Consider the following 21,029-nt stretch of genomic DNA (forward strand, 5'->3'; position numbering starts at 1 on the left):
TAGTAATAGTAATGCAAATTTAGTGAATAGTTTGACAGTGTTGACAGAAAAAATTGTTTAACAGAGTGATGGCATTCAGGGATTCCTTATGTCTAGTTGTCATTGTATACCAATGACTGCATCTCCAACGATCCATCTGTTAAGCTACTGAAGTTCGCAGATGACACAACAGTGATTGGTCTCATTCGAGACAGTGACGAATCCGCATATAGACGAGAGGTCGAACGACTAGCCTTGTGGTGCAACCAAAACAATCTGGAACTGAACACACTCAAAACTGTAGAAATGGTGGTAGACTTTAGGAGAAACCCTTCCATATTTCCACCTCTCCCGATACTAGACAACACAGTATCAACAGTAGAAACCTTTAAATTTCTAGGTTTTATCATATCGCAAGATCTAAAATGGACAGCTAACATCAAAAACATCATCAAAAAAGGACAACAAAGAATGTTCTTTCTGCGCCAATCAGTAAGCTCAAACTGCCCAGGGAGCTGCTGATTCAGTTCTACAGAGGAATTATTGAGTCTGTCATTTGTACCTCTATAACTGTCTGGTTCGGTTCTGTAACCCAACAAGAAAGACACAGACTTCAGAGGATAATTAGAACTGCAGAAAAAATAATTGCTACCAACCTGCCTTCCATTGAGGACCTGTATACTGCACGAATCAAGAAGAGGGCCGTGAAAATATTTACAGATCCCTCACATCCAGGACATAAACTGTTTCAACTCCTACCCTCAAAACGACGCTATAGAGCACTGCACACCAGAACAACTAGACATAAGAACAGTTTTTTCCCGAAGGCCATCACTCTGCTAAACAAATAGTTCCCTCAACACTGTCAAACTATTTACTAAATCTGCACTACTATTAATCTTCTCATCGTTCCCATCACCAATCTCTTTCCACTTATGACTGTATGACTGTAACTTTGTTGCTGGCAATCCTTATGATTTATATTGATATATTGACCATCATTTGTGTTGTAAATGTTGTATCTTGATGAACGTATCTTTTATTTTATGTACACTGAGAGCATATGCACCAAGATAAATTCCTTGTGTGTCCAATCACACTTGACCAATAAAAATTCTATTCTATTCTATTCTATTTGTGTGCAGTGCTTTATAGCATCGTTTTGAGGGTAGGAGTTGAAACAATTTATGTCCAGGATGTGAGGGGTCTGTAGATATTTTCACAGCCCTCTTTCTGACTCGTGCAGTATACACGTCCTCAAAGGAAGGCAGGTTGGTAGTAATTGTTTTATGGCACCTTAACCTGTGTGCAATTCTTTGTAGGAATAAAAGCAGCTGGAAAACTCACCACACATGTGGATTTTCTTCATCTGTCATTAAACCTTCTGTTAACAGTATTATTTTTTCTTGCTCTCTGCATTTATTGCAATTGAGGTTTAGTAGCAATATACACTGAAGTCCATGACGCCAAGAATCTTCTCTGCCTCTGACTATGAACATCAGCAGGTCAATTTTTCGCAGAGTTGTGATGATGCTGATTGCTCAACAAAACAACATCCCGCGGAATGCAGGAAAGTGCTTCCCCACTGGAGAAGGATGTAATTTGAACATTGTCAGAGGCAATTGAATTATTTCTTCATTTGGATGTGGTTCCCCTCCTCCTTCTTTCCCAGAGTGAGCTCTTTTGCCACATTAACTGAAGCATTTGCCTTGGAGAATAGGTGCCTACGGGAGGTCGCTAACTGCACATAACAAGTTGCTAATCGTGGGGAAATTATAATGGCTTTTTCATGGTCCATTGTCATTTAGTTATCTACATGCAAGGAGTACCCTCTATGTGCAAATGTCCCCATTAGCACGGGGGCATAAAAGGCCGATCTATTTATTTTGCAGCGTGCAATTGCTGCAGAGGTAAAAGGGCTAAGTACACATTACAGGCTAATGTGCTTAATGTTGTTCCAGTCCTGGCTTTTTAATCACTGAAACATCTTCAGCAGTAGGCAATTTAGGATGGACATGTAGCAGAGGTGTGAGTAACGGCTTCCTGGGTTTGTCAATCTTGCCATTCCCAGTTGAATTTGAAATTCAGGGCACGAAATCCCATTTTGGTTAATCAGATTCTAGCAAAATTTAAAGGAAAACATCCTAAACTTAAGAACCCTTTGCTAGTGGAACCAGTGAGATGGAGAAATGATGGACTTCCTCTTTGCTGGAAATTTTTAGAAACCAGAGAGACTCTTTCAGGGCTAAATTCATTTAGATTCTTCCGCTAAGCAAGGTGGCCTAAACATCCAATTCTAACTGATTCTATGACTCTGTAAAGGTAAAGGTAAAGGTTCCCCTCGCACATACGTGCTAGTCGTTGCCGACTCTAGGGGGCGGTGCTCATCTCCGTTTCAAAGCCGAAGAGCCAGCACTGTTCGAAGACGTCTCCATGGTCATGTGGCCGGCATGACTCAACGCCAAAGGCGCACGGAACACTGTTACCTTCCCACCAAAGGTGGTCCCTATTTTTTCTACTTGCATTTTTACATGCTTTCGAAACTGCTAGGTTGGCAGAAGCTGTGACAAGTAACGGGAGCTCACCCCGTTACACGGCAGCACTAGGGATTCGAACTGCTGAGCTGCCAACCTTTTGATCAACAAGTTCAACGTCCTAGCCACTGCATCCCTTGACTCTGTACCAGGCGTGAAATCCAGCAGGTTCTGACAGGTTCTGGAGAACCAGTAGCAGAAATTTTGAGCAGTTCGGAGAACCGGCAAATACCATGTCTGGCTGGCCCCAGAGTGGGGAGGGAATGGGGATTTTGAAGTAACCTTCCCCTGGAGTGGGGTGGGAATGGAGATTTTGCAGTATCCTTCCCCTGCCACACCCACTAAGCCACACCATGCCCACCAAGCCACGCCACAGAACCGGTAGTAAAAAAATTTGGATTTCACCACTGCTCTGTACAGGTATGGTAGTCTTCAACTACCTGTAATTGAGCCTGTAATTTTTGTTGCTAAGCAAGAGTTATGAAGTGAGTTTTAAATGAGGAGCATGTCTTTTGAAGTTGAGCCTTTGATAGTGATTTAAGGTGTTGCCTATTCAGCCATTTGGTAAATTGTCTTCCTGAAGAATGTACGATTCAGAAAAAATAATTAATCTCTTTGCTCACTTCCGATTTTCTTAAATTTGTTTGTTTGTTTGTTTCTCTTGTAGATGAGTGAAATCATTGGGTTTTGTCTGTGTGTGCTCATTCAAGAGAACTGTAGGGTCCTTGGCAGTGGTGAAATCCAAATTTTTTTACTACAGGTTCCGTGGCCGTGGCATGGTGGGCATGGCAAGCGAAAGATACTGCAAAATCTCCATTCTCACCCCACTCCAGGGTAAGGAGACTGCAAAATCCCCATTCCCTCCCAACTCCTGGGGGAAGGATATTGCAAAATCTCCAGCCAGAGGTGGTATTTGCCAGTTCTCCAAACTACTCAAAATTTCCACTATCAGTTCTCTAGAACCTGTCAGAACCTGCTGGATTTCGCCCCGGTCCTTGGTTCTCTCTGAACCTGGTTTCTTGAAGACATTTCATTACCCAACTAAGTAACATCATGCAACCATTGGTAGGAATTCAACTATCAACAAATCTAAACCTACGTCCTTCGTGTAACTAGGGGCCTTGGAAGTGAATTATCCCAACTCATCATTTTTCTAAGCTAAAATCATTCCCGCCACTCAACACTTGCTCCTAAAAAATCCTCCAGTCCTTTCATTATTTTAGCTGTGTCTTGTTATAGGTTAGATTACCGTATGGCATTTTTACAAAATTTTACAAGATGTGTATTTGTGTGTATCTGTGTGTGTGTGTGTGTGTGTGTGAGCTGTGTGTGTGTGTGTGTGTGTGAGCACACACACACGTGGACATGTGTGTGTAATAGGAGCAGTTTATTTAAGAAGTATGTGTGATCAAATGAGGGAAGGAATTAAAAATGAATGGGCTCTGAATTATTTTGGACTGGACACAAAAATGATCTTGATGCAGTTTGACCATATGAGAGAATATTCAATCTCATGTTAATACAAAGCGAATAAGTAAGGATTGAATTTAAAAAAAAACAACAGGAAGGAAACAGGAAGAGGGGGAGGATTGATAAATCTGGTTGAGTGGAGTTACTGAGGACTTCAAAAAGAGGTAGAATAGAGAGGTTTAAATCAGAAAAAAAGCATGTGTGAATCAATATGTGAATATGCTGGAATTGTATTAAGAAGAGAAAGAAATGGAAATCTCTACTGAATAATGCTGGTATAAACCAGCTACAGTTAAATTTCTTTTCCTTTACTCTTATTTCATCCTTTAATGTCTATGGCTAATTATTTCTTAGTCCCTTTCTCCTTTTTTCCCCCTAACACTGCACATTCCCAAAAGGAATAGTGTGATCAGTATGTATGCATGTCAGATTTTTTTTTTAGATCTCCTTTTTAACAATGGAAGAAAAAAAATTCTATTTGCCAGCTTACTAAAACACCACCTAAAGATGTATTAGCCAGTGGTGGGATTCAGCCAGTTCGCACCACTTTGGGAGAACTGGTAGTTAACTTTCTGAGCAGTTTGGTGAACTGGTTGTTGGAAGAAATCATTAGGTCAGAGAACCGGTTGTTAAATTATTTGAATCCCACCACTGGTATTAGCCCAGCCTACAAGGAAATACACACACTTTGGCACAAAGTTTTCCGTTAGAAGAAAAAGATAATAACTGCACCCTTATGAATTGGGTAGACAATTGTCAAAGGCAAAGACTTGATAGTCTTGTCTTGGACATGCAGCAGTTGATGGCGTTGTAGTTTTGGAAATGGAGTTCTACTCAAAAAGAGTCATTTCAGTGATAAAACCACTTCATAACACCTTGGTAAGACCAACTTGGAATATTCTATCCAGTTTTGGTTGCCATAATATAAAAAAAGTTGTTGAAACTCTAGAAAGAGTGCAGAGAAGAGCAACAAAGATGATTAGAGGATTGGCGTGTCCTTCAGATGGTTTCAGATGCCATCATGACTTTTTTTTTTAATTCAAAAAGTTTTACAAAAAAATTTTTTCCCCCTTTCTCCCCAACCCCCCTCCCTTCACTAATCCCCTCCCCCCTCCCCCCTGACTTCCCGGAACAAGCACAAGGTATAGTTAAAAATAAAACAAACATATGCTAAGAAAATTTTCCCGCAAAACTATTATACCAATTTTCCCTCTCTAGCTCTGACTTCCTCCTAACATAACCAAAATCCTTCAAAAAAAATTAACAATTAACAGTAATAAGATATGTAAAGCAATAGAACAAATTAATCCTAAAGTGTTTAAAACCAGCTAAAGCATAAAAATCCAATCCCATTCAGAGAATATCTCCCTTATAGCTTCTATAGCCATATAATTTTTCCCTCAGGTCTTTCTTACATAAGATCTTTCGAGAATATTCTGTTTAAAATTCAATACAACACATTATAAAATTTCAATACAGAAAATTACAATATCTATTCAACTTTAATCCTTCCTCGTCAAAATCCAGTATAAATCCAAATATCTAGTCTTTTATGATAGATATAAAACATATAATCAACCCATTTATTCCAGATCTTCCTCTCATATTGTCTTTCAGGGACACTAATATTTTTGTCTGTTAATATTTCAAAACAACCTTGTTTCAAGGATAATACTTTTGTCTCTTGCCATTTTTTTTGATGCATTAATCTCTGTCTTTCCTTCATTACTCCTTTTGAAAAGTCAGTCACAATATTTCCTACTAGTTCCTTATGTCCAAGAATCCACAAATTACTACCGTATATTTCATCAGAGAACTCTTGGAAAGCATTAACCCTGTGAGTTTTTCAGTTCGGAGACAGCCTCCTGTAGCACAAATTCAGGCATTTCATCCAAACTATTTAAAGAAAACTTCTTTACATCAACTTGTTTATTCACGATCATATCTTCATATTTATCCACTTTTGTTTGTATCTCCTCCATTCCATTTTCCAAGTCCTGATTACACTGGTTAATTTCCTCCAAGCTCTCATCCAAAACGTCCCCATTTTTTATCAATTCGTATTTTTGAATAATTAAATACATTCTTTCTGTGTAATCCTGTATAAAGTCACGAATCCATTCTTCTGAAAGAACCTTCATGGCAAAGTTCTTGCTGAGAATCCCCTTATGAAATACTTAAACAACGTAATATAATCCAACAATCCACAGTCCAACACAATAAGATAAAATCTCCATTCAGTTTCGATTTCGCAGCAAGGCTCCTTTCCTTTCCCTTCCCTATCGCTCTACTTTCAGTTGCTCTCAAACGCCATTTTAAAAAATTAAAGGAAGGGGGGGAAATTTCTCTTTTTAAAGAAAGTGGAAGTCAGAAAGTCAAAAATACTTGCAAACCAATAATTGTTCACTCATGCTTCTTCCGTCTGCTTATAGAAATCCACAAAAAGAAATCAATTGTTAGCAGAAGTGGACACCTTCCTCTTTTCCTGCTTTTTTTTTTTTTTTTTGCATTTATATCCCGCCCTTCTCCGAAGACTCAGGGCGGCTTACACTATGTCAAGCAATAGTCTTCATCCATTTGTATACTATATACAAAGTCAACTTATTGCCCCCCAACAATCTGGGTCCTCATTTTACCTACCTTATAAAGGATGGAAGGCTGAGTCAACCTTGGGCCTGGTGGGACTTGAACCTGCAATATTGCAAGCAGTTGCTGTTAATAACAGGCTGCATTAGCCTGTTGCGCCACCAGAGGCCCTTTTGCAGAAGCGCACTGAATACTGGAGATTAAAGGAGGATTCAATGGGATTCGACCTTTCGAGACTTTGCATAACAAATACAAAGCCCCTAGGGGAATCTACCACTCTCCCCCCCTGCTCTTTCTCTCTCTTTCAACCAGAGAGGGAAATTGAAGCCGGGAACAGCTGTTGCTGTTTTCACCGGCTTTTACCATATCCAGTGCGGAGTGCCATAAATTAGCACCCAGCGAGAAAGGTGGCGCCAAGCGGAAGTCGCCATCATGACTTTTTGACTCCACTCCAGGGATGAAATCCAGCAGGTTCTGACAGGTTCTGGAGAACCAGAAGTGGAAATTTTGAGTAATTCAGAGAACCAGCAAATATCACCTCTGGCTGGTCCCAGAGTGGGGTGGGAATAGAGATTTTGCAATATCCTTCCCCCCAGGAGTGGTGAGGGAATGGGGATTTTGCAGTATCCTTCCCCTGCCACACCCACCAAGCCACACCACGCCAACCAAGCCACACCACGCCACACCCACCAAGCCACGCCCACAGAACTGATAGTTAAAAAAATGAATTTCACCACTGCTCCACTCACATCTGTCAAGATTGAACTGCTTTGCTTCTTTCAAACCTTAACGCTTTTCAACTTGCCAATGAACTGGGGGGAAGGAAGGAGAAAACAGAATACTGAGAATGTGTGCATGGACTGTGAGAGCCTGGCAACCATCAAGGTCACCTCTGCAAGTGCTTGAGATGAGAGCAATCCAAAGAGATGGATTGTTCCCATAACAAAAAGACATCTCATAATTGGATAAAATGATCACCCAGGGATGTGGAGAAAGGGAAGCCATTGTTTAACTAGGCAAGCCTTTGCACGAGAAAACCAGATCTAGTTTTGACTCTTCATGTTGTGTTCCACCAATGGCCAGCAGAGCTGGCAGCAGATTCAGACAGTGAGGAGATTGGGGAGGAACATGAGCCAGTCCTGGAATCTGGGGAAGGCTTGGATGATGGCTCTGAGTTGGAAGCAAAGAGAGGGCCAAGGCCATCTGGTAGTTCTTTGCTGCCTTCAGAGTCTCCAGAGTCTGTCATCAGCAAGGCAGAACAGTGTGAGCCTGTTCCCAGTGTACACAGGTGCAGAGCTGCCAGGAGACAGGAACAATTAAGGAAATAGGGTCAACTTAGTAGTAAGGCTTGGAGATGATTGGCCTCTCCCATAAGACATAAAAGAGAATCAAATAGGACATGAGCTTTTGCAGAAAGCAATTAGTTCATCTGGCCAATTCAAGATTTGAAAATTCTGTTTGTGACTCTGTGCCAAGTTTGGCCTTGTCCTGCATCTGGAAACTAACTCTTCGGAAACGTTCCACATGAGTTAGGTGGGTGTTGATAACCTTCCTCTGAAAGACTGTTTATCAAGCCTTATGGACTGTAAATGAAAGTAATTTACAGTCGTATGAATTAAAGAGGTTTGCTGGGACTAAGTTTGTGCTGTTTAATTTCTAAGGAAGCCTAGGTCAGAACACTTAAGTACCAAAATGATGTATCCAATAAAGTTTTACTTTTGGGAATTCAAAGCACCTGAGAGTGTTTACTTATTTTGGGTTCACACCCTGCTTCTCCAAATATTTTTTAAAAAAATGTTTACTAAATGTGTCCTAGAGATCGATTGATAAAACAACTGGCAGTCATTTTTAAGTTGTACTGAGACAGAACTATCTTGCATTGTCTCCATCTCCTGCTTATGCTCACAGTCATCTTGGTGACTATTGGGAGAATAAAATAATTAAGATGGGCCTTGGCCTCATCTAGCAGGCTATTTTTAGGTTGCTATGTCACATTCTTCTCCAGATTCCATTTATTTGATGAAATTGCAAAACATTATCCATCATATTTATATGATGCCATTTTTGGAGCAGGTATTTCTTTGGAAAGAAAAGAGGACATCATCATGCAAACAGATGCAACTAAAGGGGCAGTTTATGGTGATTAAAAAAGGTAAACAAGTCCCTGCAGATTTTACACTGCTATTTGTTGCCGACTATAGGGGAAGGTGCTCATCTCCATTTCAAGACCATTGAACCAGTGCTGTCTGAAGACGTTTTGGCAGTCATATGGCTGACATGACATCATGGAGTGCTATTATCTTCCCACCAGAGTTGTAGCAATAGCAATAACATTTAGACTTATATACCGCTTCACAGTGCTTTACAGCCCTCTCTAAGGGTTTACAGAGTCAGCATATTGACCCTAACAACAATCTGGGTTCTCATTTTACCGACCTCGGAAGGATAGAAGGATGAGTCAACCTTGAGCCTGGTGAGATTCGAACTGCCAAAGTGCTGGCAGCCGGCAATCGGCAGTCAGCAGAAGTAACCTGCAGCCCAACCACTGTGCTACCTCTTTATCTACTCACATTTGCATACTTTCAAACTGCTGGGTTGACAGGAGCTGGGGCAAGGTCAGGAGCTCACCCGTGACTTGGCGTTCAGGTCGCAAATCTTTCTAGCATATTAATCACTCCAAGCCCAACAAGTTAACAAATGAGCCACCAAGATACCATGGAGGGAGATACTATAAAGCTTTCCTTCCACAACAATTAAATACACACACACCAACACCAACACCAAATACATGCCAGAATGCCTACTCCATAGACCTAATATTTCAAGTACTATAAACACTATTAGAAAGTAGGAGGAATCACCTGCTTGGACCATGGTTGCTTTATTAAAACACACAGATGGAAGAGCGGGTGATGACATTACTGTTGAAAGTACCATATGTAGACAAACAGAGAGGCAGGCTTGAGGGTAACTCCAAGTTTGGAGACCAATGGAACGTGGCGATAACCTGAAAGAAAACCAAGATGACAACAATGCAGGCATGTCAAGTAAGAAGCAACAGTGGAAAAAACTGACCATCCACACTGAGTTAGTGAATTAGACAGATCAACAGTCTGACTTCTAGCAACTAACTTCCTAATCTTCTGTGTTTAGCTTCTGGATTGATAAACTTATTATTACAGTATCCACGCAGGTTGTGTCTCTCACACTAAATAAGAATAATTATCCAACCAGGCAAGATGAACAGAAAATATCTTATGGGTTCCTTGGAGTTCTCTGAGCTTGGTTGTTTTCTGGCAGATGTTTCATTATCCAGCTAGGTAACATCATCAGTGCTAGAAGGGACTTGGCCAAATAAAGCATTCTCTTCTAGTCTAGTCTAGTCTAGTCTAGTCTAGTCTAGTCTAGTCTAGTCTAGTCTTATGTTATCTGGAGTATGGCTTACATGCACACTGTGGCACATGCAAAAAGACATTTCCTCAGAAAAAAACGTGTTTTTACAAAATTTTAACCAATTGTTCCTCCTTGTGTGGTTTCAACAAGAACAGAGATCAATTTGATATAGATTTTCCAGAAAATCCTCCTCTTTCTATTTTCTCTGACTAACTTCATGTAGACATACACAAGTATATATATTTTATCATTGATTCTAGGTGCTCTGTTATTGAGAAATAGATGTTTTCTCCTTCCATAATAACACTTATAGATATTCTCTGACAGCACACCAAGTTTGTCATCTCATTAGAGTCTAAATATTTCATGATGCTTCATGCAGTGTGAAATATAGCTTAATATTTCTTTGGATATTTTATGATGATGTGCCTGCAATATTACACTCAGGAAAATATTTTACAAATGGAATGTTGTGCTTTTTGCAAGTTTGTAATGACAGAAGAAATGAACTAGAGAACATGACTGATTTCCATCACACAAACTTAAACTCATTTCAAACACTCTTTGATAAAATACCTTCTCTTATTCTCTGAATCTGATTTTGGTTAATTTAAATCCTCCAAACAAGTCGGAGTATTTGTAAAGCAATCGGGATGCAGTCTAATTCAGAATTAGGCAGAGGCTTAAATGTGCAAATTAATAAGTGTGCCCTGCGATTTTTATAGATATAAAGGCATTTGTTTGTTTATTTATTTTATTTATTTATTCGTATCCCACCTTTTTATGTTTACAGATAAGTCCATGTGGTAAAACTATCCAACACACTTTTCTCCTATTTTTGCCCACAACAACTCTGTGAGGTAGATTGGACTGAGAGAGGGTGATTGGTCCAAGGTCACCCAGCTGGCTTTCATGGCTGAGGCTGAACTAGAACTCAAGGCCTCCCACTTTCTAGTCCAGATGTCTTCAAACTTGGCAGCTTTAAGGCTTATGGACTGGATAGCTGGCTGGAGAATTCTGAGAGTTGATGTCCACAAGCCTTAAAGCTGCCAAGTTTGAAGACCTCTGTTCTAGTCTGATGCATTGACCACTAGACCAAACTGACTGTCACCATATAACTGACGTTCCAGTACAATCAAGAAAGGCAGCAAAGGAGAAAAAAGGGAATCTGAGTTTAATCCCCTCCTTTTGTAAATTTAAAAATATTCAAATCATGCTCGGCCCTTTTTAGCGGTGACTTATCTTTGTTCAATGTGCTGTCAACTTCTATTTTTTTATTATGGTTAAGGGCCTCAAAAGCTAGCATGAAATATAACTGAGCATTTCAATGGCTATTTTATTGGGCTGTGTGTGTAATGTTAAATTCAAAGTAATATTTTATAACCTGCATTTGGAAAAGGGAGACGTACGGTTTTTTTGCAACTCCTGGAGGGATCATTTCTAGGTGAGTTGATGGCTGGAAACTGAAAATTAGTTTGACTTCAGACGGCTCCACGTTAGAACAATGTCTTTGTGTTAAATATAGTTTGACACTTTCCTATTCTCTAAATTCAGGCTATAGTTTCTTCTCTTGGTTGTGATATGTATTGTTGTGTCTCGCCCACTCCCACTCCCCCTGCCGCAGCCGGGCCCCTCTTATCTCCTGCCGGACGCTGATAGTTCGGAAGAATGTCCTGGCATGCCTCCAGGCCCCAGCCCTGGCACCATGCCCGGACAGGCCGAGCAAGACGAAGGGCCTGACGTGCCTTCAGCCCCCAGTCTTGGCACCATGCCCAGGCAAACGGAGCAACTAAACCCCTCCCCCACAGCATGTGAGCCTGAAGAATGTGAGGCCAGTCATAAGCTAGGATTGCCAACAGCTAGAGGCTGGAGGGATCCTCGCTTCCGGAGAGTTGAGAGGCGACATCAGCAAAAGGAAGGGAGGGGCAGGCCTGGATAAGTGCTGAGTCATGGAGCCACACCCCATGGCCTATATAAAGGATCTGCTTTCTGACATTCTCTGAGTCAGGCAAAGTCTAACTTGGATTGCTGAAGTTACTTCCTGGTCTCCTGCCTGCCTTGAGAACTCTGATAGGACTTTGGCAGAGCTTCAGAGGCACGCTTGATACGGACTTCCCCGACCCAGCCGTCAGCGGAGGAGTGGGACACGACATGTATTATATCTCATCTACTGATGAGCTAAAGACAGAAATAAGGTTTTCTGGTGTTTGCGGTACTGCTAATTCTAGAAGATCAAACACCAGTAAATCTGTAAATATTACAACAGATGTCTGTAGAAATTCTCAGCCATTCAGGTCCTGGTGGTCCCAAAGGTGCTTTTTCAGGAGGCAACTGGACTTTCTGGTTTTTTTCTTTGAAGACGTTTCGCTTCTCATCCAAGAAGCTTCTTCAGCCTCCTGAAGAAGCACTTTTGGGATTCCAACAGATAATAACTAGGTATCAATAAATGATCACTTAAGTGATCATCAGCTACAATAATCCATTGTACTACAGTGTGCGTGGTCATAAACAAGAACCACAACTGGTAGGGCTCCTTACCAGAATGTGGAATCTAAATTTAGCATCCTTCACCACCTCTTAGCTCTTTAACTTCTTGGCTACATTGTAAGCCAAAGCACACAATGTTAGAAAAACTTCTGTAGGACACAATCTCACAACATGAAATCCCTTACATATGAATTAAAATCTGCGGTACAAAAGAGTGGATTAAAAATAATATTTTAGGTTAGGATGGGCACATCAAGCTAGAAATTGGGAGACAGTGAATTCTAGTCCCAGCTCATTGTTCCTTGTCTGACCTTCAGATGCTTTGGAAAATAGGTTGTCTCCTTCTCTCTGTGACAGCTTCTCAAATATTGGAACACTGCTATAATATCAACCCTGGTCCTTCTCTTCACTAGACTAGCCAGGCCCACTTCTTGCAACCATTCTTGCAATGGGGAATGGAGGGATTTATATTCCTTGCAATCATTTTGGTCATTAGCAGTCTTTCTGAGAGTTGTTGAGGGTACTTGGAAGTGCATCTGTACCCTCAGGATCATCTGAATAGTGCAAATGGACTTCTTGGAACTGCTGAAAGGACTGTATTGTAAAGAGGAAACAGATAGTGGTGGGATTCAGATCATTTAACAACTGGTTCTCTGCTCTAATGACTGGCTGGGTAGGCGTGGTTGGGTGGTCATGTGACTGGGTGGGTGTGGCCAACTCAACATCACTCCGAGGGGCATCTCACCTTGCCCAGACTCTCTTCAATATACCCAGCCCAGCTCCGCCTCGCCCCTCTGCTCCCACCTACTCTTTGTCATGCCCAGCTACTTGCCCCACCGCCTAGCCGGGCGAGCGGCCATGTGACCAGGTGAGCAGGTGGGTGGTGAGGCAAGGAGTGGCTGGGAGGGAATGGTGAGGTGGGGCCTGGCATGGCGATGCACATTATTCAACCGGTTCGCCAAACTGAACAACAAGTTAGCTACCAGTTCGCCAAACTGAACAACAAGTTAGCTACCGGTTCTACCAAACCTGTGCAAACCATCACTGGCCATATCCCTCCTGCTCTGTTGAGAGAGGGCTGTCCAAATCTATTGTGGATGACCCCTCTTTCAAACCAGCAGTCCCGTCTATCCAGAATGTGGCCTTTGCTGCCTTTGCTGAAGAAACTTCTCGGATGAGAAGCGAAATGTCTTCAAGAAAAAACAAATAAAACTTTGGAACAACCGTGATGTCAGTTTTGGAAGGCAATTTTCTTTTTGCTTCTTAACTGCCACATATTTTAGCTGGGGAAGTTGGGAGGGGGTTGTTGCTGGAGCGGTAGAAAGTTAGTCATAACAACATTCTGTATTCAAGGACATCCAGTGTCTGATGAAGACTGCCTGAAGATTGTATCCAATTGAGTGTGAAGAGTTGATTGGACAATGTGATGAACTTGTGGGTGTGGGGCAGGGCTGTGAACTGTCAACTGGGTGTGGAAAACCTGAAAGCTTTCAGTTTCGGGTTTTCCCAGCTGTGCCAACTAGTCATCTCTAATAAATTGGAACTTTCAGGAACCTCACGTCTCAGAGCTTTATTTCATTGGGGGTGTTCCTTGGAACCCTGACACGTGACCTGGATGACTGAGAATCTCCATAGGCATTAATGGTAGGATTTTAAAATCAAATATTGTGCTGCCAGGTTTTCTGCTACAGATGGTAATTCTCACCTTACATAGTACCTTGGCTTTTTGTTTTGTTTTTTTAAGGGCAGACAACTGCTTGTCATCTCTCATTAGTCAGAAAATAATGGCCTTACCTTTATTCATGCTCAAAAGTGGCAAAGTAAATTGGCCAAGGAAGTCATTGGCAAGAACTGCCATCTGATCTTCTACTACAAAGCGTATTAAGGCAAGATCTGGAACTTGGACAGTAAAGGTGAATGTCTCATTCCATCTAGGGTTCAAAGCTGAAATAAGCAAGGAAGAAAACTCTTGTTAATAGTTTCAACCTTTTGAGAGGTGCTCTGAGTTTCGAAAACACCAAGGCAGGGGTCTCCAATCTTGGTCCCTTTAAGACTTGTGGACTTCAACTCCCAGGGTCTTTCAGCCAGCTTTGCTGGCTGAGACACTCTGGGAGTTGAAGTCCACAAGTCTTAAAGGGACCAAGGTTGGAGACCCCTGCACCAAGGCACCCTTTTTTTGCCCCCTTAGTCCCTATTTCAGAACCTATGTAGTTCCTCAATAGATTTTTGTTAAACCTGACATCTAAAAAAACAAAACAAAATAGTTAAATTAAAACCCAAGAGATTTTTAAATATTGGGACTTCTGCAGATGTTTACATGGTCTTGTCTCCAAGGAGAAATAATAGATTATAATACCTGCATTGTTTTATTTTTTTAATGCAAAATTTTGCATGAATGTATTGACTCAAAAGCAGTTGAATGCCATAAGGAAGCAAAATTCAGGTGAAGTATATAATAAGGTAAAGTTAAAGGTTCCCCTCATACATATGTGTTAGTCGTTTCCGACTCTAGGAGGCGGTGCTCATCTCCATTTCAAAGCTGAAGAGCCAGCGCTGTCCGAAGACGTCTCCGTGATCATGTGGCCGGCATGACTCAATGCCAAAGGCACACGGAACGCTGTTACCTTCCCCTCAAAGGTGGTCCCTATTTTTCTACTTGCATTTTTTAACATGCTTTTGAACTGCTAGGTTGGCAGAAGCTGGGACAAGTAGTGGGAGCTCACCCTGTTACACGGCACTAGGGATTCGAACCGCTGAACTGCCAACCTTTCTATCAACAAGCTCAGTCTTTTAGCCACTGAGCCACTGCATCCCTTACAGAAGTATATAATATAACGATGTATACAGAACACCCCATCGCTGATTCTATTGAGATACTTCTTGTCTAATCACATCAATAATATTTCATTTATTTATTTAAAACATTTTTAAAGCCACCCATTTTAAAACAACTTTGGGCAGTTTACAGCCAATAGATATTCATCAAAGTCATGGTCAGCCATATGCAAAAGAAACTGAATCTTCAAACTTCCCCATTCTGTACTAATTTAATTTTCCAAGAAAGCTAGCAAAAATCATGTTTATTTGTACGTATGCTCTTTTTCCGACATGTTCTCAATGCATGATATTTTCCTAAAATAAGGATACAGATAGTCCTCAATTTATAACCATTCATTTAGTGACCATTTGAAGACAATAGCAGTGAAAAAAGTGACTTATAACCTGATCCTTACATTTATGATCATGGCAACATCACCATGGAATTCAGGAACTTGGTAATCAGCATGAATTTCTAATGGTTTCAGGATCCTGGGTTGATGTGATCACCAATTACAACTTTCCCAGGTGGTTTTTGACAAATGAAGTCAGTGAGGGAGTCAGATTTGCTTAATGACCACATAAATAAGAAGGTTGTAAAATTGAGCATGATTCCCTTAACAACCGCCTTGGTTAGCATGGAGGTTTTGGTCCCATTATGGTTGTAAGTTAAGGACTACCTGTATTGTAGTTTTTCTTTCCTAATGCTGCACAATTTTATACAATTTTTCCCTAATGCACATTTCTTGATCCTGGCATATCTTTTTTTTGTGTAGGGGCTTCATCTTAATGAGTTGAGGTTTTTTGTGGATATTTTCCCCTAATTTAGGTCTGTCTGAGGTACAAACTGCATTGCCTATTTTTAAAAATTGCAGGTGTCAGAGTTAAACTACTTTCATTGTGTGCATAGCTTAAAGGCATAATCTATGGTAATATAAAATAATTTGTATTTGTGACTCATTATTCTGTTATTCTTTAAGACTCTTCAATTGTTTGGTACATCGACAAATAGCAACTTTAAGCTAAAGTGACCAGATTTCAGCGATGGCAAAGCGGGACACCATTGATGGGGGAGAGGGGGGGGCTGCGCATGTGTGTTGAGTCTTGCCATCTGCCTGAAGGAGGAGGAGCGGCTGCTGCTTCTCCGCTTTTCCAGGCAGGCTCGGCTCTCCTCTCGGCTCTTCTCTTCCTCTCGGGTGAAGTCAAGTGGCATCTCTCCTCCCTCTCACGCCCCCTTCTCTGCCACTCCCCCTTCTCCGCCTCCTCCTCTTGCGTTGCCACCTCCCATTTTCAGAATGAGAGTGAAACAAAAAAAAAATTGGGACTTTTTGGAATTGCCGCGGGACGCGGGACAAATTATTAAAAAGCGGGACTGTCCCACCAAAAGCGGGACGTCTGGTCACTATACTTTAAGCGGGATTTTAAAAAAAACACCAATCCCTTCTATTCCAAAAGGTATGACCTACTAAAATAATCAAACACATATAAATTCATAAATTTTGTATCTCTTCTCTGCTCATCATCCAAATTTTTAAAAACGTGGATATCTTTGGAAATGTTATACACAAAAACATCTTCCATTTGTGAACATTATGTTTGCATAACGTTACAAACTTTGTATTGTAATATGATGTATTACAATATAAAATAATTGTAATTGGGTTACAATCAATCCTGTTGCTGAAAGTTGCAGACAAAAATGGGTATTAATAATAGCCATGCATTATACATATAGAATTCATTAGAAATTTAATGAATAAATAATAATTATAAATATATCTGAAACAACCATGTATTGTTGTTAGTATGTAAATTTATGTACCGTAAATAGCATGTATTACAGAAAGTTCTGTGTAAACCATTTAAAAAATAAATTATGCATTTGAAAGCCCGTATTAATAAAAAAAATCTGAAGAATATTTGATATAATAGAAAAATAAGGTAATATACGCAATATTGTAACTGACAGAAGTTAGACAGTTCCATGCATTCTTAACTCTGATACGCAGGTTTTACAGATTATTGAATTGGCTCTTAAAACTTTCTATTTTATTCAACTTACCATTATTCTTTATGGCAGAAGTCTGCCGTTTTGTCATATCCGCTGGAACACCATGAATTTCTATTTTGACTAAAGGATCAGCCTTGTTACTTTTGGAGAGGTTACTTGGAGGCAGCTGACAGCCACTAATAATCTGGAGAAAAGACATACGTTGGTATGCATCCTGATAGTAATGCTAGATTATATCAATGCATGACTAATTATCCAATGGTTGCCAGGCATAAGAAATCAGGAGCCAGGATACAGTTCAAAAGGGGCCGTGATAGCTCAGGCTATAAGAAGCCTGTTATTAGAACACAGCAGCCTGCAATTACTGCAGGTTAAAGCCCGGCCCGAGGTTGACTCAGCCTTCCATCCTTTATAAGGTAGGTAAAATGAGGACCCAGATTGTTGGGGGGGGCAATAAGTTGACTTTGTAAATATACAAATAGAATGAGACTATTGCCTTATACATTGTAAGCCGCCCTGAGTCTTCGGAGAAGGGCGGGATATAAATGTAAATAAAAAAATAAAAAAAAAGAACTACAAGTTTATTTCATACTATCTACATTCAAGAATCTGATCTATTAATGGTCAAGGCAAAATGGCACCAGATAAGACTCAACAGACTTCAAGGAAGGGGGGTGACTTTAGGTCTCTTATGGGAATGTAGTTATCATTCCCAACTGTACTTGCTAAATGAGGACCACCTATATAATAAAAAAAAATTTTGTTTACATTTATATCCTGCCCTTCTCTGAAGACTCAGGCGGCTTACACTATGTTAGCAATAGTCTTCATTATATTTGTATATTTATATACAAAGTCAACTTATTGCCCCCAACAATCTGGGTCCTCATTTTACCTACCTTATAAAGGATGGAAGGCTGAGTCAATCTTGGGCCTGGTGGGACTAGAACCTGCAGTAATTGCAGGCTGCTGCTGTTAATAACAGAGTGCATTAGCAGCCTGAGCCACAGAGGCCCTTATTTAGCTCTGAAACATTTATTTATTTATTTATTTATAATTTAATTTCTATACCGCCCTTCTCATGAAGGACTCAGGGCAGTTTACAGCCATATTTAAAAACACAAAATACAAACAGCAGATTTAAAAACAGAATTAAAACCAAATATTTAATAGGCCGAATCAAACTAAAACGATCATAGACCGACGTAAAACCCGTTTAAAAATTTCAATTTAAAATTACGCTTAGGCCAGTCCCGCACGATGAAATAATAAAGTCTTAAGTTCACGTTTGAAGGTCCGGAGGTCGGGGAGTTGGCGCAACCCCGGAGGCAGCTCATTCCAAAGGGCCGGTGCCGCCACAGAGAAAACATGTTCAAAAACATGATTTGAAACTTGAAACTTGATTCAATACTCCAAATAGATTACGTATTTACTCTACCCTTGAGCTCAGATTGGTCATCTCCTACAATTGCACAATCCTGGGTATTGTCATACATGGATAGACATCCCCTCCCACCAGCCACGTGAAGATAAAAGTGAACCCAGAATTCACCTAATCGATAGCTCCTTGCTCCTTCTGTTTTTTGCAAGCGAGAGTTTGGTGGATGTCATGGTATCTGGAAATGACCTTGGGAGACAGGGCAAAGAGATGTAACCAAGGAAACAGTCAGATAAAAGGCAGCTGATCCCACAGTGGGAATGTGGGGAGGACAAGAGGCTCAGAAGAAACCCTCCCTAGTTTCGTAGGCTGTAAAGATGATAGGAGGGGAGAAGCACTTTCAGACTTGAAAGATTCAGTTAATGTAACCTTACAATAAAGATTGTTCAACTGATATTATGTTTCCTGTCTGTTCTACTTAATGAGGCTGACATCAGTGTTGCAAGTCTCCTCTGAAATCTTGCCCCAGCCACATTCCTAATTTAGGGGGCAGTTCATCCCCATCACCACGCCCTTAAGCTACTGTTTTGCAAAGCTGGGATAGAAGTTTGGTCCATGTAAAACTGGATGCAGTGAGGGATTAGGTTGTAGATTTCATTGATCCCACAATCCATATCATGTGAACTATTTTTAATGATTCTTTTAAATTGTTTTGTTGTTAGTTGCGAAGTCGTGTCCGACCCATTGCAATCCATCACAACCCCATGGACAACATTTCTCTAGGCCTAAATTGCATTAACAGAGGGATATAATCAAGATCAAGTGAGATACTAATACCATTCTATAAAGCCCCAGTAAGACCACAACTAGTTTTGGTCACCACACTATAAAAAGATGTTGAGACTCTAGAAAAAGTGCAGAGGAGAGCAACCAGGATGATTAGGGGACTGGAGAATAAAACATATAAAGAATGGTTACAGGAACTGGGCATGGCTAGTCTAGTGAAGAGAAGGACCAGGGGTGACATGATAGCCATCTTCCAATACTTGAGGGGCTGACCCAGAGAGGAGTGGGTCAAGCTGTTTTCCAAAGCACCTGAAGGCCAGACAAGGAATAATGGATGGAAACTGACCATTCAACCTAGAAATAAGAAGGAACTTTCTGACAGTGAGAACAATTAACTAATGGAACAGAAGTTGCCTTTGGAAATTGTGGGAGCTTCATCACTTGAGACTTTCAAGAAAAGATTGGACTGCCATTTATCAGAAATGGTATAGGGTCTCCTGCTTGAGCAGGGGGTGGGACTAGATGACCTATTAGGTCCCTTCCAACTTTGTTAATCTGTTAAAGGCCTTCCTGTCTTCTACCATCTTCTGGAGTCCATTTAAGCTCACGCCAACTGCTTCAGTGACTCCATCCAGCCACCTCGTTCTCTGCCGTCCCCTTCTTCTTTTGCCCTCAATCTTTCCCAGCATTAGGCTCTTCTCCAGTGAGTTTTTAAACTTAAATGGTAGGTTAAGGTTGATTTATCTTGCAGTCTGTTTTTTATACTTTGTACTGTTTTATTGTTGTAAGTTAATACAATATCAAATGATGGGCCTTCTACACATTTTTTTAATCAAGTTTCAAGTTTCAAATCTATAACTAATTCAATAAACAAAATGATTGCTAAGTGAAAGCTTACAAACTTACTTCAGCTTTCCTTTGGTTTTCAGACCTGTGAAGTTGTTAATGTGAGGAGTGGTCATAAAATTGTTCATCACTGTCCACAAATGGACACTAAATTAAGGCAATCACTAAACAAGGTAGTCTCTAAGTGGATACTCTATTTTGGCTTGGGCTGAGGTGATTTAATGTTGCATATAATATGGTTCTCAGTGATTTTATAATCTTCAAATCTCCTAAGTCTTTCATGTTTTAACAATTAGCTTAATATATTCTAAGAAGGTTGTACCCTGGAATCAATGTTATAGAAAAACTCATTGACTCTGGCAACAGGATTGCTTCATTAAATGATATAGAAAGGAAAAAATGTTCATGATATGTGATTTAATTGTTTCAAACAAAAGTTGAAACATAAAATACAAAATGAATCCAACACAGGAACATCCTGGACCAAAAGTACATAAAACAGATGAATATATGACCATGAATGAAGCTATTCAATGGTACATATCATCTATTGGCAACAGAATACTTACTCCTAACCTGATGAATGAATCATTAAAACAGAATGTTTGTTTTCAAGAAAATTTATTTATTTTATTTATTTTATTTTGTCACAACAATATATGTAGGAATCATACAAAAGATTATATAGTATATAAACATATATGAGTAAATATAAGGAGGTATAAGCATATATATAGAAAGA

At 40.3% G+C, this 21,029-nt stretch overlaps 1 protein-coding gene across 1 annotated transcript in view; it reads right to left on the bottom strand.

Moving 5' to 3' along the window:
- Window positions 1-9,487: 9,487 nt before the first annotated feature.
- LOC131202585 (1-phosphatidylinositol 4,5-bisphosphate phosphodiesterase zeta-1-like) overlaps window positions 9,488-21,029 on the bottom strand; it is a 76,329-nt gene continuing 64,787 nt past the window's right edge. Inside the window, exons 10-12 of the mRNA XM_058191689.1 lie at window positions 17,329-17,461; window positions 14,244-14,393; window positions 9,488-9,576 (exon numbers count right to left, since the gene is read on the bottom strand). Of these exons, the coding sequence (XP_058047672.1) occupies window positions 9,488-9,576; window positions 14,244-14,393; window positions 17,329-17,461 (372 nt within the window). The remainder of the gene's footprint in view (window positions 9,577-14,243; window positions 14,394-17,328; window positions 17,462-21,029) is intronic.

The sequence above is a fragment of the Ahaetulla prasina genome, chromosome 7 (genome assembly GCF_028640845.1).
Source record: "Ahaetulla prasina isolate Xishuangbanna chromosome 7, ASM2864084v1, whole genome shotgun sequence".
Taxonomy (NCBI): Eukaryota; Metazoa; Chordata; class Lepidosauria; order Squamata; family Colubridae; genus Ahaetulla; species Ahaetulla prasina.